General features: G+C 38.2%; 1 protein-coding gene across 3 annotated transcripts in view; it reads right to left on the reverse strand.

Annotated features, from left to right (window-relative positions):
* Positions 1-603: 603 nt before the first annotated feature.
* PTDSS1 (phosphatidylserine synthase 1) overlaps positions 604-19841 on the reverse strand; it is a 29248-nt gene continuing 10010 nt past the window's right edge. Inside the window, exons 5-13 of one of the 3 annotated variants that reach the window (XM_040075176.2) lie at positions 17112-17270; positions 14398-14549; positions 12862-13003; positions 11762-11874; positions 10210-10275; positions 7332-7431; positions 6112-6180; positions 5515-5584; positions 604-4192 (exon numbers count right to left, since the gene is read on the reverse strand). In XM_040075176.2, the coding sequence (XP_039931110.1) occupies positions 4083-4192; positions 5515-5584; positions 6112-6180; positions 7332-7431; positions 10210-10275; positions 11762-11874; positions 12862-13003; positions 14398-14549; positions 17112-17270 (981 nt within the window). In that variant the 3' untranslated portion in view covers positions 604-4082. Of the gene's footprint in view, positions 4196-5487; positions 5585-6111; positions 6181-7331; positions 7432-10209; positions 10276-11761; positions 11875-12861; positions 13004-14397; positions 14550-17111; positions 17271-19841 lie in introns of all 3 variants that reach the window. The other 2 variants (XM_040075168.2, XM_040075185.2) reach the window with 2 other exon arrangements.

A 19841-nucleotide genomic window follows, 5' to 3' on the forward strand; every position in this document is an offset into this window, starting at 1 on the left:
GAAAGCCCTTCCCAGCAAATCAAAGTCCCAGTATTCAATGTCTGTATGGAGAAGTTGAAGAAGAAAAGGAAAGCTATGCTGCGTTACAAACTACATATCTGGCTATGAAGAGCAATCAACAGCTCACAATAGGTTTTAGGAATAACAGAACTGGAAACTGCTGTTGTAGGAACTGTCAGCAATGGAAGCCAAAGCAAGGTGTTTTAGACACTCAGTGCCACCTTTATACTGGCTGTTTACTTGCTGACAGCCTATCCTACAGTCCTGGAACAGGAGGCCTTGTTTCTTCTTTGCAGATCTGATCATGAGACCATCTTGCAACTCAGCTCTCCCATGCAACAAAAAAACCACCAAAAAGAACAAGTGAGATAAGAACTTACCCTGTACACTAGAAAAATTTCAGAAGGGATAATGTAAATGTTCTTGTTATCAGATCTACTGCTCCAAAATAATAAATTACAGCAAAACCTCAGAGTGCACTGTAGGCTGCTCAGGAATGACACCATTTGTCAAAATTAATTTACTTAGAATAAAACATAATAGCTTCTAAAGGCAGTATGTAATCATTTCCTATGCCTTACAGGTACAGACAAACACACATACTGGTGACATGGGTTGATTTACTCAATTATTGCAAAATACAATACTTTGCAATCAATACAGAGTAATTTTATTCAAAATTATTAAATATGTGGTAACATCCGTGTCCTCTTGTGATAATAAAGTAAAAAAAAATAATGTTTTAACAGCTGGAACAAGTGATGATCTTCACAGAAGAGTAACAAAAGAATTGGTCGAAACCATGCTCAAAATATTTAATTAGATGTGGTGTATGAACTATGCAGCAACCTCACAACTGGAATTCAGTGCTCAACACGATCTCTAGTTCATTGTATACCTCTGCTTTAAAATTCTCCATTTTTATTTAATCTACCACTTAAAATTCTTGCCACTACCCTCTGCTTACACCCCACTGCCTCAAATTAGCCTCCCTTCAGTGACTGACATTGATGGACAGCCTCTGGAGGGCTAATTCCAATCTCTCCATAGCAGCACGGGAGATCACTGGAGGACAGAGAAAGGAAAGAACATCAGAAGCAGGAAAGTAGGAACGAGAGGCTGTGACAGAACAAGCAGTTAAAAACAGGACAGCACATCCATGACTGGTACAAAACACTGTTCAAGCAGCAGAACTCACACATGGATGCGTGTTGCTAAACAGCTCAGTGACTTGTCATTATAGGTGTTACACACATAAGGAATTCAGCAACAGCTCGGTAACTGATGAAACTGAGATCACTAATTTTACAGCAGTGATCAAAAGCACCTTTCCAATGCCTTCCAGTGCAAAGCTCACATCCAAAGTGATGGGCTGAAAATACAGTTGCCAGTCAGTGGAGGACTTGTGAGAACACATGTGAATTCCAGCCAGAACCGCTGATAGAACAGACAAAGTGTCATTTACCAAGCAGCACTTGAATAGTTTACTTACGCTTCCCTTCTCGCTAGCCATCTCTCTTTTAAAGTAAAGTAAGAAAAAACCCCAACAAACCCAAGCAAAACAAACAAACAAACAACCTCAAAAAAGTAACAACCAAACCCCACAAAAAACCAAACCAATAAACACCAACACCCTCCCAACCCCCCCCAAACCAAACACGACACAACAACCAAAAAAACCCAACCAAACACAAAAGTTTAAAGTAAAAACACTTAATTGGAAATAATTTAAATGTTGTCAAACAACATTTCTTCAAGGCCAAGCTGTTATAATAGTATACAGAAGTCAGCTTCCAACGAGATGACACTTCAGTATTTCTCTTTCCAATATTTTTAGGGTGCAGTTCAGCAATGTGAGCACCAGGTCTACATTTACAAAACTTGTGCTTGTCCCCACAGGCAGATAGATGTTGTACTTCAGCATCTGTTTACACATGTAAGCCTTGTATACGTAGTTGGTGTGTATACCCCTTACAAGTACAAAATAAGCTCTCACATTGGAAAACCACAGTACTTAAAATACCTAAACCATTAGATTTCAAACCTCTTACTTTGGTATTGAATCGATAGAAAATTTACAATGCCATTCTTCAGTCTTACACAGACTGAGTTTTTAACCAAGGAAACAAAAGAAGTAACAAGTCTCAGTATCCAAAGAAATCTACAAATACATTCATCAATATGTAGTACATTACAAGTACAAAGGCAATATATGGAATTGCTATAGTATGAATGAAAGCAAAGTAGTTGTAGGACAGCCTGAAAATCTTCCTAACATATTTTTTCATGTTACATTAAATGTCACTGCACCAGTGATGATATAGCAGCTTCCACTACATTACTTTCCAAGTTGTATGCTCCATGTTTGATTGAAAAGCAGGGAAGGAAATTAAAGGCCTCTGAGGAACTCAGCACAACACTTAAGTGCATTGAAAACATTGATAATCTGTGGCACATAGGAATTGATGGATTACATAGGATACTTTCTTCTATTTACAGTATCATACACTTGTATAAATTCTCTACTGCATTTTTTCTTTAGTACCTAGCCTGTGGCAAATCACAGTAACATTAGTCAAAAAAAAAGGGGAAATCCCATTTTCTCATAAAGACTAAGTAACTAAGGGTATTACTTATCCTTGCTTAGGCTACCTACCCCCCTGAATGCCTTGAATACCAAAATTTAATTGGCACTAAAACATTTTGATAACTTAATACAGAAACTGATTGCTCATGATTTCTTACCTCTTGACTTAATTACTACATTCACTGCTGGAGAATTATCCACTTTGCTAGATGTCACAATTAATATATATTAAAAAACAACAACAACAAAACAAACAAACAAAACAACAAAACACAACCACCCAGATAAAAAGTAAATCATTCCTCTCAAAAAACAAACAAACAAACAAAACCCCCCCAAAAAACCAAACTACCAAACTTGCAAGAAAGAGTAACTTTGCTGTTGAGTATCTGATGCATGATAGGAAACACCACAGCAATGGGGTCAATCACAGTGACCTCATGCTGCCTCTCAGACACCAAAGACTACAGCAAGTCTTCACAAATAATTATGTTTATGGAGATAGTACGCTACTTAGCTTCAGCAAAAAACTGCCTTATCACCAAGCTCAGTAGGGCATCTGAGCCTTCAAAGCAGTTTCTGATACCAGTCTGAAAACAATAGGATTTCTGGGTCCAGATAGGATGGAAGCAAATAGAAGGAAGTAGGAAGAAAAGTACACAATGTGGCACAGGTGAAAAAAAGACAAATTTACACCTGAAAATGCAAAACACTACAATAGAGAAGGAAAAACAATGAAATAAAGTGACCTCTGTCACTGAGGACAGGAGGCACAGCCCTCTACTATGAAGCAGATTTTTATATATGTATTTTAAAAACTTAAAAAAATTGAAAATGTATGACTCAGGCAGAAGGACAATGTGGAACAAAAACCCTCTGTGTTTGAAGATCAATTTCACATCATTTACAAGAAACCTGGACCCATTTACTTCCAGGTAAAACCCTGACATAAGGCCTAAAGAGCATTTAAACAAAAGCAAGCAATATTAAATTTTTAAATACTAACAATTGCATGGGAAATTTTGATGTGACGCTGAGAAAGAAGGGCAGAGTAGTCAAAAGGGTTGCATACTCTTCTAGAAAACAGCACAATAAACCAAACAAAAATAAAATTCCAATTAACTATGCCAACTGACCATCAGTTTACTAACCTTTGGGTTTAAGTCCTCAACTAAGATATTAAAAATGAACTTGCAACACCTGAACACAAAACAGGGAGTACCTGCTATGATAAAACAACATTTTTTCCAGTATACCCTTCATGAACTTTTGGTGCCACACACTGAAGAAACTGTATTTACATCAGTGAATGGCAAGTGTCATCAGGCAACGGTCTGCACAACACTGTTGGCTCCATCTTCATCATCCTTCTCTTCAACACCTCCTTTTTTAAACTTTTAATTTAAAAATTGATCTTCCATTTGGTAATTCAGAGCCAGGTCTGATCTTCTTTGTCACTTCTGGTCACACTGTAGGATGTCTTTAGATACCATTCTTATTTCTTGCCAATTCCATTTGATACTTTTGATTTGGAGTGTCGATTCCTCCTCCTAGATGAATGGCTTTCACTATTGACTGACTGTTTTGGTGGACTACTGTCAGCACCTGCTGAGAAATAAATATTTATTTAATACATATGCATATTTATATAGTTGACATTGTCAAGCTCCTATCTTGAAAGGCAGTAAGGCTTTTTAGAGTGTTTACAGTATGGATTATTTCAGGCTAATACAAACTGGTTGATACTTCTACTCCATCTAGTGGCCTATTTTTTTTAAAGCAATTCTTAAGATTCATGTAAAATTCTTTCCGTCCCCCCCCCAAAAATCAGTTGTTTGCTATAGCAGAGTACAGTGGAGAAGCATCTTCCATTTTAAATCATATCAATAATCAAACCTCCCCATTTTTCTTAGTGGCAGGTACTACTATCAGAAATTAAGAATCACGCAAGCAAGGTCTTTTAAGGATCTTTTAAGAGTACACCTTCTAGATTTCAGTCTTTCAAATTACAGAATATGTTTTATTCTGAGAAAAAATGGGAAGCAGTGGACACCAAAACAAGAAATCAAGAACAAAACGTGAAAGAAGCTGAAGCCTGTAATTAATGAAGTAATAGAAAGTTACAAAGAAAGGATTTTTTTTTTAAATCAGATTTCTCCAGCATGCATAAATGGGAAAAACATTCTGAGTACAAATAATTTTTCTCCAAAATATAAAAGTCCACAAATTTACTAAACTGAGAATAAACATCCAGAAAAATCATGTATGAAATATAAAGAAGGTCTGCCAAGGGTGCTGTTCAAGCATATGATACATAAGAAATATTTCTAATATTTCTAATTTTACAAATACTTGGAGCATAAACTCTAACAGATAACTTCCAGGTGTGAATTTTTGATATTTTTTCAATAAGCAAGGCCACACCAAGAAACCAATGGAGGAGACAGGTAACTGGTCTCTACTGTAGGGAAACCAAGTCAGAAAGAAGCTGCTTTGCTTAGTGCAGAGAAAGCTGCTTATGATCATCAGCACTGAACTGACAAGGCAAGTGTTCGTAAACACAAGGTCCAGGGCACATTGCTGACTATTTCTTAACAAGCAGAAATAAAAGTACAGCAAATCAAACATGCTATGTTCAGAGAGAAAACCTGTCCACAACATTTATGAAATGCATAATGCCTTACACCTACAATAACAGCCTGGAGTAACAGCAGAAAAAAATCAGTTGACACATTAAAAAATAAATACATTTCCAAGAATCAGAATTTAAAAGGGACTAAAGAAAAATAGCATTGCAGATGATTTATCTGCATTGGTCCCACAGGGATGTTGGACCAAGTCCAGCTGAAACTAGGTAAATATCTCAAGCCTCATTTTCTAGCATTGAGCCTTAATGATACCATTTCAGGAATACAGCAACAGAATACCTCTGCTGAATTTAGAATGAAGCCAGGAAGCATCTGGACTGTATGGACTGTCTTCACTTTCTGATAAGGTCTGCAAAAACAAGGACACGTGTCATTGGGATGTTGGGGGTTCTTGTTTTCAGTACTCCTTCCATTTGCAACTGGACTTATAAACTGTGGTAGAAGTCCTCATAAAACATTCAGACATTGCTTCAGACTTTTCCCTTCCTAGTTAGAAGGCACCACATAGATGGTACAGTATGAACTCACCACTTGCCACGTGATCTGTTGTGTAACCAAGTATTCTTAATATTCCCCTAGCATTCCACCTGTACAATGGGAACATTAGCTAACCATTCATCCTTGAATGCTTTGCTAAAATTACGGCCTCATTTTGAGTAACTAAGAGGACAGCATTCTTTAGAAACCACAGTGTAATTTGGGATCTGTCCAAGGCCTGCTGAATTCAGAGTTCTTTCTATTGACTTCAGTCACACTCTAGACCATCCCCCCCTCATCCCCATTTATGCTAACTCTGGTAAAGAATTCCAATATCTAGGAGCTTTGGAGTCTTAACTCTGGAATAAAAGAAAAACCAGGCTTCTTTTATATAAGTACCTTTTCTCGGTGGCCGTAGTACTCTGCATACCAAACCATACCATATAAACACAGGAAAGTTGTAAAGGCCTAAACAAGGGAGAAGGAAAAAGAACAACAACAACAAAATAATCTGTAAAACTTTTTCCAAATTCCTTGCTGATTCAAGGTCTTAGAGTCCCTGGAGATGCTACATTTAGACTTTCATGTTCTGTTTCTACCTGCATCTTTTGTCAGGACAAGTAAGACTCACGCATCAACTTCAAGCTACACACAGAGCCTGCCATGGGGTATGCAGAATAGGGAGCAGGAAAATACATCCAGATCAACCACAGGAAACACTGCCAGTAGGATTTCTATCCACACTGTACAGTCAACACACAAAGGCAGTTGGTAGACACTTGTAGGGATATTATCAGGAACCACCAGTCTGGGAGAAAACCAAATTCTGCTTCTTCCTGCTCCATGATTCAGGCTAGGTTACATACTTGGTTTCATGGTACTCTGATCTGAGAAGCAATTCAATACTTTTCTCCTCTGAAGTATCAGGAATAAAACCACAATGCTAAATAAGAGAACAATAAATCCCGACTCCCCATCACCTGTTCAAACTGTGTAACCAATTAGAAAGGAGAACTATTTATCTGCCAACCCATTATAAATGCCTTATTTTTCACTGACCATGAAAAATGTGTTTGGCATCAGAGTTACAAGTCTGGCAAGACAAACAGCCATTTAGTGTTATAAAATGGGCATTTCATGCTGCATTTGCAGTAATCACACTGAAGTACAGAAAGTTACAGGCTTAGTGAGAATGATTTGCTTGATAAATGAGGGGTGTTTATGTAGTTGTAAGACTTCAGTGTAGCAAAACACACATTGCTTATTAACACTATCCATTAAGTCCTGTTCATTTACAGCAGGCACTACAGCAAGCTCTGCTAGGCTCTATCAAAATGACATCATCTCTCATAAAGATAAAGCATCCTATAACTACTGTTTGTTTCATCATTAAGAACCAGTAATCTGCTATGTCAAGAAATGAGAAAAGAAGTTATTCTAGTCCCTTCAAAGTGAGTTCTAGGCAATCTAGCATTTGCTTTTACTAGGACATGCACAAAGCTCTCTACCAGCATCGCCCCACAATGATCCCCTGCTGCCAATGTTCCAGAGAGGAAGCTATTTAGATGCTTTCAATGCTTTTGTCATGCTTTATGTTTCACATGAGAAATCTCACTTACCACACAGAGAAGCCAAAACACAACATACAGTATTTGTGTTTTGGAAAAAAGATCTTGTCCAAACTTTATGCACACAATAGCTTCGAGGAAGGCAATTACCCTGTGGGTAAACAAAAGCAGGGGGGAGAGTGATTAAAAACATGAAGGATTTAACTCACATGTTCACAACACAGACCCCAAACTCTCAACTCTAAACAAGCACTACCCTCTAGTGAGCCCACACCTTCCTGACACCACCATTAACTGAAGTTCTTTGACAAATGTCTTTTTCTTTCTGTACTTTTCTCAGCATAAACAGCATACAAAAAATGATTGACTGGCACTTCACTGTTCCATGGGGCTCCAGGGAATAAGGAGCGTGTGCCAATAGTAGAGAATCTTCAATCGTGCCTACCACTGTGCTTCAGCTCTCACCACATATAAATTTCTTTTCCATGCTGAACACCCAACAGACTCCCTTGATGGATGAACTAGAACTGTGCTTTGTTTGTTTCTCTACTAGATGCAAATGTATGACAATTCTAAATTGTTTAGTTTGCTTGCTTCACATGTATTTCCCATATTTTCACATATGAGAAAATTCATATAAAACAACATTTCAAAGTCTCTGAGAATCCATGCATTTGCTCTGGTTTATCTGTAAACTCAGGTCCACACAACAATATCAGAGGATTTGGAAAGAAATGTGAGAGGAAAAAAATGCAGTTTTTACTTTCCTCTCTGACACTAAAACAATAAAAAAATGTATCTCCATCTCTCTCCCTGCTACCAGGTGTTTATAACTTTTCAGGTTCAAAGCTATGAAGGCTTGTCCACCACTTGTTTATGAATCCAAAGTTTCTATTGTCTGCCATGGAAATAAGTACAGTTTGTATAGGTCCTGAAGAGAAAATTACATATGTTTAACAATACAAGTGTAGAAAAGTGACACTAAAACCTGCATTAAAAGTGTAGAAAACTGATTCATCTCAATCTGAAGCAAATCATGAAAAACACCATTAAATTTAAAGTGTAATACTTAGCTTGTTCAATAGAGCCTTTAAGGTTGTACATCTGAGCAGTACATGAAAACTCCTCACCCATGTGCAGATACACTTAACATCAGGTTAAGTGTTCCAGTCTCCTAAGCTTGACACTGCAGGATGCATTCCTTTCAGAGAAGACCCAGTGTTCCCCATGAAAGAGGAAGGAAAATGTGTGCTTGACTAAACCACTGGTGTTGCAGAGATGATCCTGGTACAAGTAATAAATCACAGCTTTCCCAGTACTATTTAATGTGACTTCCAGCATAATGAGGGGGGCCAAAACTTAAAACTGTGGTAGTGACATCCAGCTGACCAATATACAAATCAATGAGATGCATATTAGCAAAAAACTAAGAGCAGTATTACTCTCTTGGGTCACTAATTCTTTTTCTTTCTTAGTTTTATACTATTCTTACTGATCCAGCTGCAGAGTAAAAACTCATGAAACCAAACTACAGGAGTGGGAAGAGAAAGGGTTATGAGATACTCAAAGGTATAAACAAAACAATAGACTATTTTCAATAAGGACTCAAAAAAAATACAGCTGTTTGCCCTGAATTTATACATTCCTTCGATTATTCCTGTCAAGAATACTTGGGTTAAACATTTTTTACAATAGGACAGCTATCACAGTTGATGAAGTGGTAAATCAAGAGAAAGAAGGATACTAACATTGAAAGGTGTTAGTGTCCTACTGAAGGGTGATGAGAGCACTCCATAGAACTAAATATGATAAGTTTTCATTCAAGCAAAATGGTCTTGTAACATCCTAACAGATATTCCTTTTTGAAAGGCTTCATCTTAATGAAAATAGTGCAATTTCAGCAGGGCTGTTGCAGTGATCTTGTTCATGCTTTACGTTGCTTACTGTACATCTATCAAGAGTTACAATAGTTATGTCAAGTTGAAAAGAAACAGTTGCATACTAATGAAAGGCACTAATTTTAATTATACCCATAGTTAGGCTGCTTAAAATTCCATTTGTGCCTTTAGAAGTGTCTCAGTTAGCACAGATATGAATGTTCTATATACTTCTTTTATTTGCTCCAGAAATTATATTCTAGGTAGTTAAATTACTGGAATATTTCCTCTTTTTCTGCAATCAACAGGAACTCCTAGCGAAGCCCTGGTTTTTCTAGCAGATCACAGAAGTAAGCAGTAGGAAGGAGAATAGTTATTCCATACACACTTCCTACTATTAGATCGATTGTGGGTGAATGTTCTATTGCAGTTCTTGTTAAGCAAACCTATAGACATTTGGATATCTATTTATTGACACACATGACATCACATTCAGTAAGAGCTTTGGACCAAGGATGATGGTTCTGTAATCCATAACAATTTTTCATAAGTAATCATGCAAACTCTTCATTTAAAGGTATCCTGTAAGAGAAAAAAAGAGAGTGCAGCCAAGGTGACCATGGCTCATAGTACACTCATTGATGTACTGGATAACTATGCCTTGTTTCACTATCTTCTGCTGTGATGCTGCTAAAGGCAGCAATGCCCACCTTGGCAGCCAGGGAAACATTACTCTCACAACCATCAAACAAAGGCAAGCTGCAGAGGCAAAAGCTTTGTCCTTCTCACCTGACTGAGAATATGGGCAGAAAGGCCAATGGTACTTTGAAGGAGCCTAGCTTTATCCAGTAGTTCCTAGTTCTTCCTTCTGTTGTCCTTACTCATTCCATCACTTCCCATGTTCTACCTCCAAATTCAGAATTTTCCTTTCCTCTGAATTTGCAAAACCAAAATAAGACAAGGACCAGCTTCATTGGAAGTGCCTGTTCCTGTGCTGGACCCATCCTTAACACTTGCCCAAATGCTTCAGGAATGCAGCAAGAAACACTTACCCGAACACCCAGCACTGAGTTCCCACCCTCTTGCACTGTGTGTCTGTGAGGTAAGCATAGTATTGCCTGAGAAGAGGAGCAAGAAATTTTTTCAGTGAAGTTCAAAGTCCCCAGAATGTTTACATTTAGAAAAAAACCTTTGTGTTGCAGATGTATCTATAGTGAAAATGAAGTGCTGATGGTTAAATTAACATGCAATCATTCTGGATGTCTACAAGATGGTTTCAATTCTAGTAGGACAGATTACCACATATATCAAATAGCTTAAGACAACACAGAAAACAATCCTGAGAGCAAGGACTGGGAAAGTACCCAAACTAGTAGGTTGGCAACATTTGTCTCCCACCTCTCCACTGAGTCTCCAATTCTCATAGGCAAACTGCAACAGTTTCAAAAGAATTAGGGAATCCCTCTTTTTTTTTTTTTTTTTTTTCCCTCCCACCCCCCCAGTTTGTCTTTTACTTATTAACAGCTGCATTTTCTTGAGAAAAGTAGGTTTGAATCTTGAAAGGATATAGCTATATAGCTATTCCATCTCCTGTTTGAATAGTCTAACTACTGTCATATTTTCCTCTGAAGAACAGTAGAATTTTTCACTATTTTGAAAACAGTATGTAGACCATTCTGCTCTGCTCTCTATGCTCCAGAAATTTAAGAGTTTAGAGAGGGGAATTCCAAAGAAGTGGAATCAAAGTTCCTGTTCTCAGTTTCTGATTTCCACTGACAGCTGGGGAAGACAAGTGTTATTAGTTCAACAATACAAGGACTGCTAAAGAATGAAGACTTCTATAGGTGTGCAAGTGCTATAAAGAAAAACAAAAAACCTTACAAATTCACATATACAAGAGCTCACAGGGTGTTTAGTGTGATTTAATTGTGTCAAATCACTGCACACAATTTGAGACAGTATTTGAGGAATAAACCAATTCATGGCTGCCATTTAACGGTCCAAGGTAACATCACTTTGGACATGCACAGGGAATTCTCTGCTTCTAACTTCAGATCTGCATGCATTCTGTCTACCTCCAACTATGTAATGGGGAAAAAAAGAAAATTAAGGGACTTTGCTAACAATGCATGACCAAAAGCAGATTCATGTTCCTATAGAGCTGTTAATGCTGCATATATACTGTTCTGTTCTCACAATAAGCTGCTGCTTGATCACAATAAGGAGCTGTTAGAAAAACCAACAGTTCTATTTTTCCTCAGCTGCACTTTTGGGAGCACCTGACTCATTAACTTGAACACTTTCACATGCAGTCCTCACGGATAACATATGCAGCTAACTCACAAAACAGGGAGATGCTACACAAACAGGAGAAGGAACAGACTGGCTCTGCATCCCTATGGCAACACAGTTGTTTATGTACATTTTACCTCATTAGTTTATTTGTCAGGAAATACATTTTATTGACAAGAGATGATTGCTTTGCATTTCATGGTGGCATGTTGTGTAATGTGCCATACTTATTCATAAACTATATGTAGTTCTGTAGCCTAGAAGTTAAGCTACTTTAAATGAAAAAAAAAACCACCAAAACAAAAGAATTACCTTACAGTGGGTGCTGTAATGATTCCTATGAAGAGAATTCTCCCCCAGCTTAAAGGGTGGCTTGCTTGGAACACAAAGATATGTTTCAAAAAGAATGTGTTCAACTCAGTTAGCTAGATTAAAAAAAAAGCTAGTTAATAGTGTTCAACTTATATAACTCCTAATGAGTTAGTACAGAAAAGGTGCAAAGATTAGTATGAAAACATAGAAAGAAATCTGTGTTCTACTATAGATTTCTATAGTTAGTAAGTCTACTATAGTTGGTAAGACTGACCATTGAAAGAGGAATTCCTGCTTGGTCTTTTGTTAGGACAAGCAAGTAATATACTAGTAAAACAAAAAATTCTCCCCTAGAAACCTCTATGAAAGTATTTGCTCTCTTTCCCAAAACTCATTAAGGAACGAGACACTAATTCACACTTCAGAGGTCTTCTGATAATTTGCATATCCTAAATTAGGTACAAATGACCAAGGCAATTTTGAGAGAGAAGCAGAAGAGATCATATATTAAAAACAAACAAACAAAAACCTCAAACAACTATATCAAATATTTATGGTTTTCCTTTAAAACACTAAATTAAGAAAGTAAAAAAAAAAAATCACAAAAGTTTTAGTTTTAAGTTTTTAAAGCATTTGTGACACATTATAGACTCTAGCTGGATCAGTGACAGTCTTCTGAGTATCACTGAGCCATTCAACAGTCAGTGGGAAAGGAAAAAAATCCAAAAAAAGGAAAGCAAGCAAACAAACACCCCCACACAAACCAAACAAATGACCCCCTGCCACATCAACACAACAAAACCAAAATAAATTAAAATTCCACCACCCAGAGCTCGCTGCCGAGCAGTTTTTAAATCTGTGTCAATTGCAAAAATCCGATGTAGCAATCTTTAACATTTGGTTTTTTCCACATATTCTGTAATTACACTCCTGAACTACCACATAACTCCCATGAAAGTGCCCTGTCCAATTCTGCATTATCAATTCTACTGTGTATTTCACTAACAGACATACATTCCACCAGAAGGTTTTTTCGTCCAACATAGCCAACAAGCAACTGAGCTGATGGCAGCTTTGATTTCATAGAATTTATTTCTTACCTGCCAAATAATCATGAAAAGGTAGACTCCAGCAACTCTCTGAAATGAAGACTTTGGATCAAACCAGCGGACATAGGTCCAGCTGGCTGGGGTGAACTGTAATACAGCTCTTTTGATTTTCCCTGTGGTTGTGTGAATGTCCCTGGAAAAAAATAATGGCTGGAGTAAATACAAGGAATATACCAGAAGGAAAAAAACAAAAAAGCAACAGCCCTGTTACTGATGTTTCTGAGGAGCATTCACATTTTTTTGATCAACACCAGAGATCTTCTCAGACACAACTTTGTACCAGGCAAGGGGGAATTCATAAAAATATTCTATTAAGCATTTCAGTCAAAGGGCGTATTCTGCTAAAGAAGTCCACCCTTCTCTATCCTTAGTCAACAACTCAGTAACTACAAAAAACCTTTATCATTCTTTTCACAAAGAAATAAGGACAGCAATTCTGCAACTTCCTTGCAAAATCTAGAGGTTATTTCCTCCTTGTCTATGTTGCCACTGCTCTAACCCCAAACACTCCCTGTTCTAGCGCTCACTGACATCAATCCTTCAAGAATCTGTCAGATTCATTATTCATTACTTTTTTAAGGGGCTGGCTCCACAGGTTTAATAATACTGCACCTCCAGAACATATAAGCCCTGCTGTTCTGATATCAGATGCATGTGGACCTCCTGGACAGGTGTGATAGTACTGTTAAAAGCTAGAAAGCATTTAAATTCCATTTTGAAAGGAGATTTAATGCAGGCTCATCTGACATGTATTACTGCATGTATTACATGCAGTACAGAAATTCACACAAGGTACAAATTTGGAAGTCATGATCTGAGTTGCTTTTCTATGTCTCAAGGCAATTCACTGCACTTGACCCTGTTTCATCTACACCATTGGTAATGTGCAGATAACCATGCTTGCTACCAGCTAGCAAGAAAGAAGGCAGGAGAGAGGCAAAAAGCTATGGAAGAAACCACATCTGGACAACTAGGAACTGACACTAAGCTGTTGCCATAAGGCCATAAGCTGTTGCCCTTTTACACAACAAATGCCTCTTTATTTTACAATTACTCAATTTATTTTAGAAGGTCAGCAATGAGGTAAGGCAATTCACAGTACAGGTATAATCAGCCCCATGTCCCTACTGCAATTACAGCTAGTGCTGACAGGTTGCCACACTAATGCATCACCAAGGTGAGCCCAAATCTAGTTTAAAAATGTTCAATGAGAAAACCATCACCATTTGTTTTGCTCCCTGACTTTCTCAAAGTTTTATGTATACAAACGTCTTAGTTTGGAAAGACAGACAACAAAATGCAAATAGCTTTGCTATTTTGTACTGTCCATTGGCATCAATGCTTTTAACTTAAAATTGCAAAAGAAAATTATATAGTCACATTTACAAACACACGCTGTACAGTAACATTACTATGACTTTGATATTTAACATTTCAAATAAAATTATAGCACTGTTAGCACAGTCAGATTTCATGCTAATTTTATATGTGCAAAACAATGTTTATCAAGCTTTAATTTAGACCTACTTGAAGCTTGCCCAGTGATAGGTCCTCATCTCCAAGAAACGACAAACTACCATGCCCAACCAGATGCCACCCCCGTTACAAAGGAGGATGTCCAAAATGACTTGATCCCACCAGCATTCAGCAAAATTAGGCAGAAGGTGCATGAAGAAGAGCTATAGAATACAGCAAAAAGATTCTGGGTGAGGAACAGCACAGAATTCATATAAATTCACTTTTAAAGTACACATTCAAAAATCAGTACACAGCATACTTTGAGGACATGAGCCACAGCCACTGAAATTTGATGGGCATCCTTCCATTAACTTCAGAAAGTCTTGAACAGAACCACACAAGACATCAGAAGTTCCCTTCTCACTGTTTCCTGTTGAGACTATGCTGTATATAAGGATACCATGCAGCTGTTGGCCTCTCAAAGATTACACACAATACATTAATAGAAATGTATAAAACAAGCAGAACTACTGCATTTCTTGGAGGAAATAAGGCGGTTTGTGCTTTTAAAAAAATTAAATTAAGAGAATCTTTGTTCCATTTTTGCTAAATAGCTTCAAGTAGTATGTTTTCTAAACCAGCAAGAGGATGCAGCAAGTAAAATGGATGCATTTGTAACAGCTGTCAGAACTAAAGCATGGTGGTGTCCACGACGTAAGATTTCTCTATTTCAAAACTCTATTTTCAGGAAATTTAGTGACTGTAAAAAAAAATTAAGAGTCCAACCACATTAGATGACATTTCAGCAAGCTTTGCTGTTGTCCTTGATACAGAATGGCTCAAGAAGTTAAGAGGATATTCCACTCTACTGATGTAGTGAGGGGAACAACTGGGCAGAGTTAAGGCAAAATATAAACGTTTTACCAAGAGCTAGAAACGGATTCACTGCCTCCCTTTCTCCTTTAATAAAAATAATTTTATTTTCTTATTCTACGAGAAAAATCATTGCAATCCAAAAAATAGACCGGAAAAACTACCTATGGACAGGAAATCAAGACAGCCATGTGTTAAGCAGTCCCTCTGCTATACTTAAAGAGATAATTAACAAAACACATAGCAAACTAAAGAATGTACCTCCACAAAAACAGTACAATTATAGTCAGTTAATGGTGTGGCTGTGGAAGATTACTGGTATGATTTTGTAATAAAAAAATCTTTTGTTCAGAGATGCAAGCATAAAGTACTGAAAAAAATCAGATTTGAGTAAAGGAACAAGAAGAATGTTTTCTGTATACAGCAAGAATGAATGCCGGCCCATTTATAGTACATTACAGTCACTAATGCTAGCAATGACAATTCGTGTGAAAACTCCTGCAAAAGTGTATCAAAACCACTTGTTTTTCTTTGACAAAGCTCTGTGAATTTCAACCTTTTCCAAACCGAAAATTTGAGTTTCTCTTCAGGACCTAAATGATACTGTGTTGTTCATTACCCTGCTAAAGATTCCCTTTCATCATTTTCATTAATTTAGCCTCAGCAGGGCGATAGCCTACAAATGTCAGTCAGATCCAGGCAAAGACACCAGAAGTTACAGATAATGAGACAACAAAACCCAGAGCTCAGGTGTTTGCCTGTCCCTAAGGTTCTCTAGCTGCCTTCCCAGAGTGAGAGACCAAGGTCTTCCTGCTTCCCAACTTTAATCCAACAGTATGGAGCATGAGGCAAGTTTCCCATTTCAGAACAAGGAGTTGGCTGAAATCCATTAATGCTAAAAGGAGATGCTCAGCTAAATCCCTGTCTAACTGCCCTGATAGCTTCTGGAGGTTTCTAATTACTCTCCTGAATTATCTAATTCATCAAAAATACAATTGAGTGGTGATAACATATCTGTTTTGAACCTTGTCCAACATATTACCTGTTCCAATAATCTGCCTTCCAACAAGGGGAATACTTGACACCTGATGCTGTGTCAAATTGAAGATGAGGGTTGTGCAATGAACAATAAGAGTATGGATGAAACAAATCCAAATACATTCTTTTCCAGTAGGAAAAAATTAGTACAGTAACTAGCTAAGGTGTTTTCTGTGAATGGGTACTTGTGAAATCCCAGTCTTAAGCAATTTCAAAATCACTTAGAAAACACAGTATCCTTCAATGCCACAGAGCAAAAACACATTTTGAAGAGGAACTTGTGGCACCAGGATTTTCAAACTCAAAGGTTTAATTTTAGACAAACAAATCCTTATCTATATTTCTAAATTATAAATGCTTTGTCAGATAAGCCAAGCATTCTCAAGACAGCAAGCTTTACAGAAAACTGATTTTAAAGACTAAGTTTAGGTGTTTACGTCAAGAAGATCCCTCAACTCCATTTCACTTGTACATTATGCATGACTATACACAATGTATGATATTGTTGTATGTGAGGTAAAGGGACTATGAGAGTAGATCACAGATACTGCAAGGTGAAAAAGAACAGTTGCTCTGAATCAGGAAATATGTGAAGTAGAAAAAGTAGCATGATCCCCATAACAGCAGAAAATAAATTATGAATGGCACAAATAGGCTGACCTAGACTTCCTTTGTATTCAAGCAGTAATAAATCACTTACCTAAAACCCAGCCTGCTGTTGTCTGCTCATTCAGCTGCATCAATTAGTCAATATCTGGTTTATAAGACTTAAAATGTAAATCTATACTGAGAACTAGTAACATTCACTCTTCCCCCAAGAACAATTCACATGTCACAGCTTTGCTGGTAATTAAGATAAAAGGGAGGCCTACCTCAGTGAGCTCCCAGGTGATGCTAATAGTCCAGCACAACCCATAGCTGCGGATCAGCAAAGCCTTCATAGCCCAGCCCCAGAAATGTCCAAAAGCAAATATATCAAAGTGGCTGAGGATTCTCTCCCAGGTGATAACATGACAGTTCACTGCATACTCCTGTTAAGAAAAGAAAAAATCCAGAACAAAATTGCTCCATCAACACACAACTTCAGAAAGAAGAAACATCTTTCCATCCAGTGCAATAAGCCTGGAATTATAAGGGTATTAAAATTAGTGTTATTTAATTTTCTTATCCTTCTAAACTGTGGCAGAAAACTTCCAGTATTAAGACTCAGTGCCATCACAGTACAGCTCTAATTTAAAGGGAAATAGAAGACCTTGGTGCCTGAAGAAGAACGTATTTCCTAAGTGACAGAGAAGCAACAAAAACAATAAAATCAGGAACAATAAAACCAGCAAACAATACTCCAGAAAATACTTATTTGCCTCTCTTTGGAGTCTTGATTTGAAATAACCACCTTTCCCCAAATTCATGCTGCCTGATAATCAGATGTGGCTTATTAGTGGCTAATCCTCCCCATTTGCTGATGTAATGTTACTCATATCAATGTTTACTTGAGTATCTTTTCTGTTTTATTTTTCTCACGATAGCAATTTCCCAGAACCCATTCATATTGAGGATGTTCAGTCACAGGCTTGGATTGAAAAAAAATTTAGGAGAAGATCAAATGGAACTTGCAAACATTTTTTCACAGATGAACAGCAGATTCCTTAGGAATACTATTTAATGTTCCAGTCACTAATGACAAAGGAACCGGGTTCTCATAACATGTACAGCAAATGCTAGAAATCACTGCCCAACAAGAAAAAAAAAATTGTTAGCCATCAGGAGGCTGCAGCTGTGGGGTTCTTTCTCACCACTGGGCACAAACTGAACTATTCCTAACAGGAAACATACATGTTTAAAAAAATCTCTGCTCTTCAATCCTCCTAAAATACACATTGCCACCTGCAGGTGACAACACAGCACTGCTCAGTGCTGTTGAATCAAGAATTCTCTTTCAGGCCAGGACTATTGCTAATTCTGCACAAATGAACACAAATTATCAAGTTGAAAAGGAGATAGCACAGGAAGATTTAAATCCTGCCCACCACAAAGAGAAGAATGCACAAATATATATATATATATTACATATAAATCCTTCTATCAGCAGGCAGCTAAGTCCCACTGTGGGATGATAGGAGCTGTGTAGGTCACTATAAGCAACCCTTACTGCTGGTGCTTTCTCCTGCATGCCTGTGCTGCTGGTCAGAGAAAGGTGCACCACCTGTTCTAAGGCTTGTAAACCTGCAGCTTTGGTGCACTGAGAGAACTGAAACTGGCTCCTTTGCCAGCATGAGAAGCATGGAATACACAGTAGGTATAGTCTCCTTGCTATATCACGATACCTTATGATGAGTGAACACAATGAGGCCACTCCAAAAGTAAGGGTTTTTCCAGAGCTCCTACTTTCTTGCTTTTATTTTTACTGGGGCTTTTTCCTCTCTATCTCATTTTTCCAGCTGCAGTTCTGCCAGCCATACAGTGAAATGTGTTGAACTTTTTTTAAACCCAAGCAACTTTGCTAGTCCTGCGCAAGCAACCAAGCTGCAGCCTTCATTACAGCTGCACTTTAAAAATTTACTCCAGCTTTAAATGACAATATCTTGATTGCAAAGCAGACCAGGGCAAGTTTCCACTGACTGCTACAGTGTACTGTGGTTCTGTGCCAGTAGTAAAACTAGTCCTCCCCTAGTTAGAATCTATTTCTAATTTAAATGACAGGAGAGCCAGGTGAATCTGATAAACCAACAGACTCCTTGCCTCAGCACCCTTTTGTTGCTCAGCAACACCACTGACGCCCGTGCTGGGGCTCCATTTAGCCATGTGTCCTCCCCCAGTCCGAAGGGCACGCTGCCCTCACCTCTCCAACAGCACAGGTGGCTCCTGAAGAACCCGAAGTCACAGCCCTAGAGTTGCACAGCACACACTGCTGACAGGCTGAGGTGCAATACCTGAAGTATCCAGGATGTTTCCATGATTTTCCAAGAAGCCTGCACGCAGCCCTCACTATCAATCAACTAATGTGAGCTTACTGGACTGTCAAGATTTCCTTTCCCACATCTGCTACAGGGCAGGAGTTTGCAGGCACTGCTGATGAGGTGCTGTGCATTGGTTTGCATAAGCAATAAATTGCCACGTGTGAAAGATAACCTCAATTTCCCTGCTGATGGGGCACGAGACTGATAAAAGCACCTAGTATACAACAGGTGACCACGGTGGACAGATGCACAAACCCAAGGTCAAGGGAGCATGTTGGTCAGGTGGTGAGGAGTAATTTAATGTGATAGTGAGGAGGGTAAGATGGGCAACTCTTGCCTCCCCATGCGGTAACCCTCTTCTTCTTGGTGCCCATCTGCTCACACTGTGTTCTGCTTGCCTCCCTGCATAACTCACACCCTTCTCCCAGGCTTCTTTTTACAATCTCAGCTCTCTGCGTTCATGTCCCCACCTGAAGGGGAATGTTCTCTGTATGGAAAACTCTTTGCAAGCTGCTCAGTAAGCAGAAGAACAAGCCTGGCTTTTTACGCCTCTCCAGATTATGGTCTATGGAAATAATTTCCCAATGGTAACATCATCAGTGCTCAGTTGCTGACTGACTGGAAGGGAGTAGAGTCCTGCAGTTG

This window comes from Hirundo rustica, chromosome 1 (assembly GCF_015227805.2).
Source record: "Hirundo rustica isolate bHirRus1 chromosome 1, bHirRus1.pri.v3, whole genome shotgun sequence".
Taxonomy (NCBI): domain Eukaryota; kingdom Metazoa; phylum Chordata; class Aves; order Passeriformes; family Hirundinidae; genus Hirundo; species Hirundo rustica.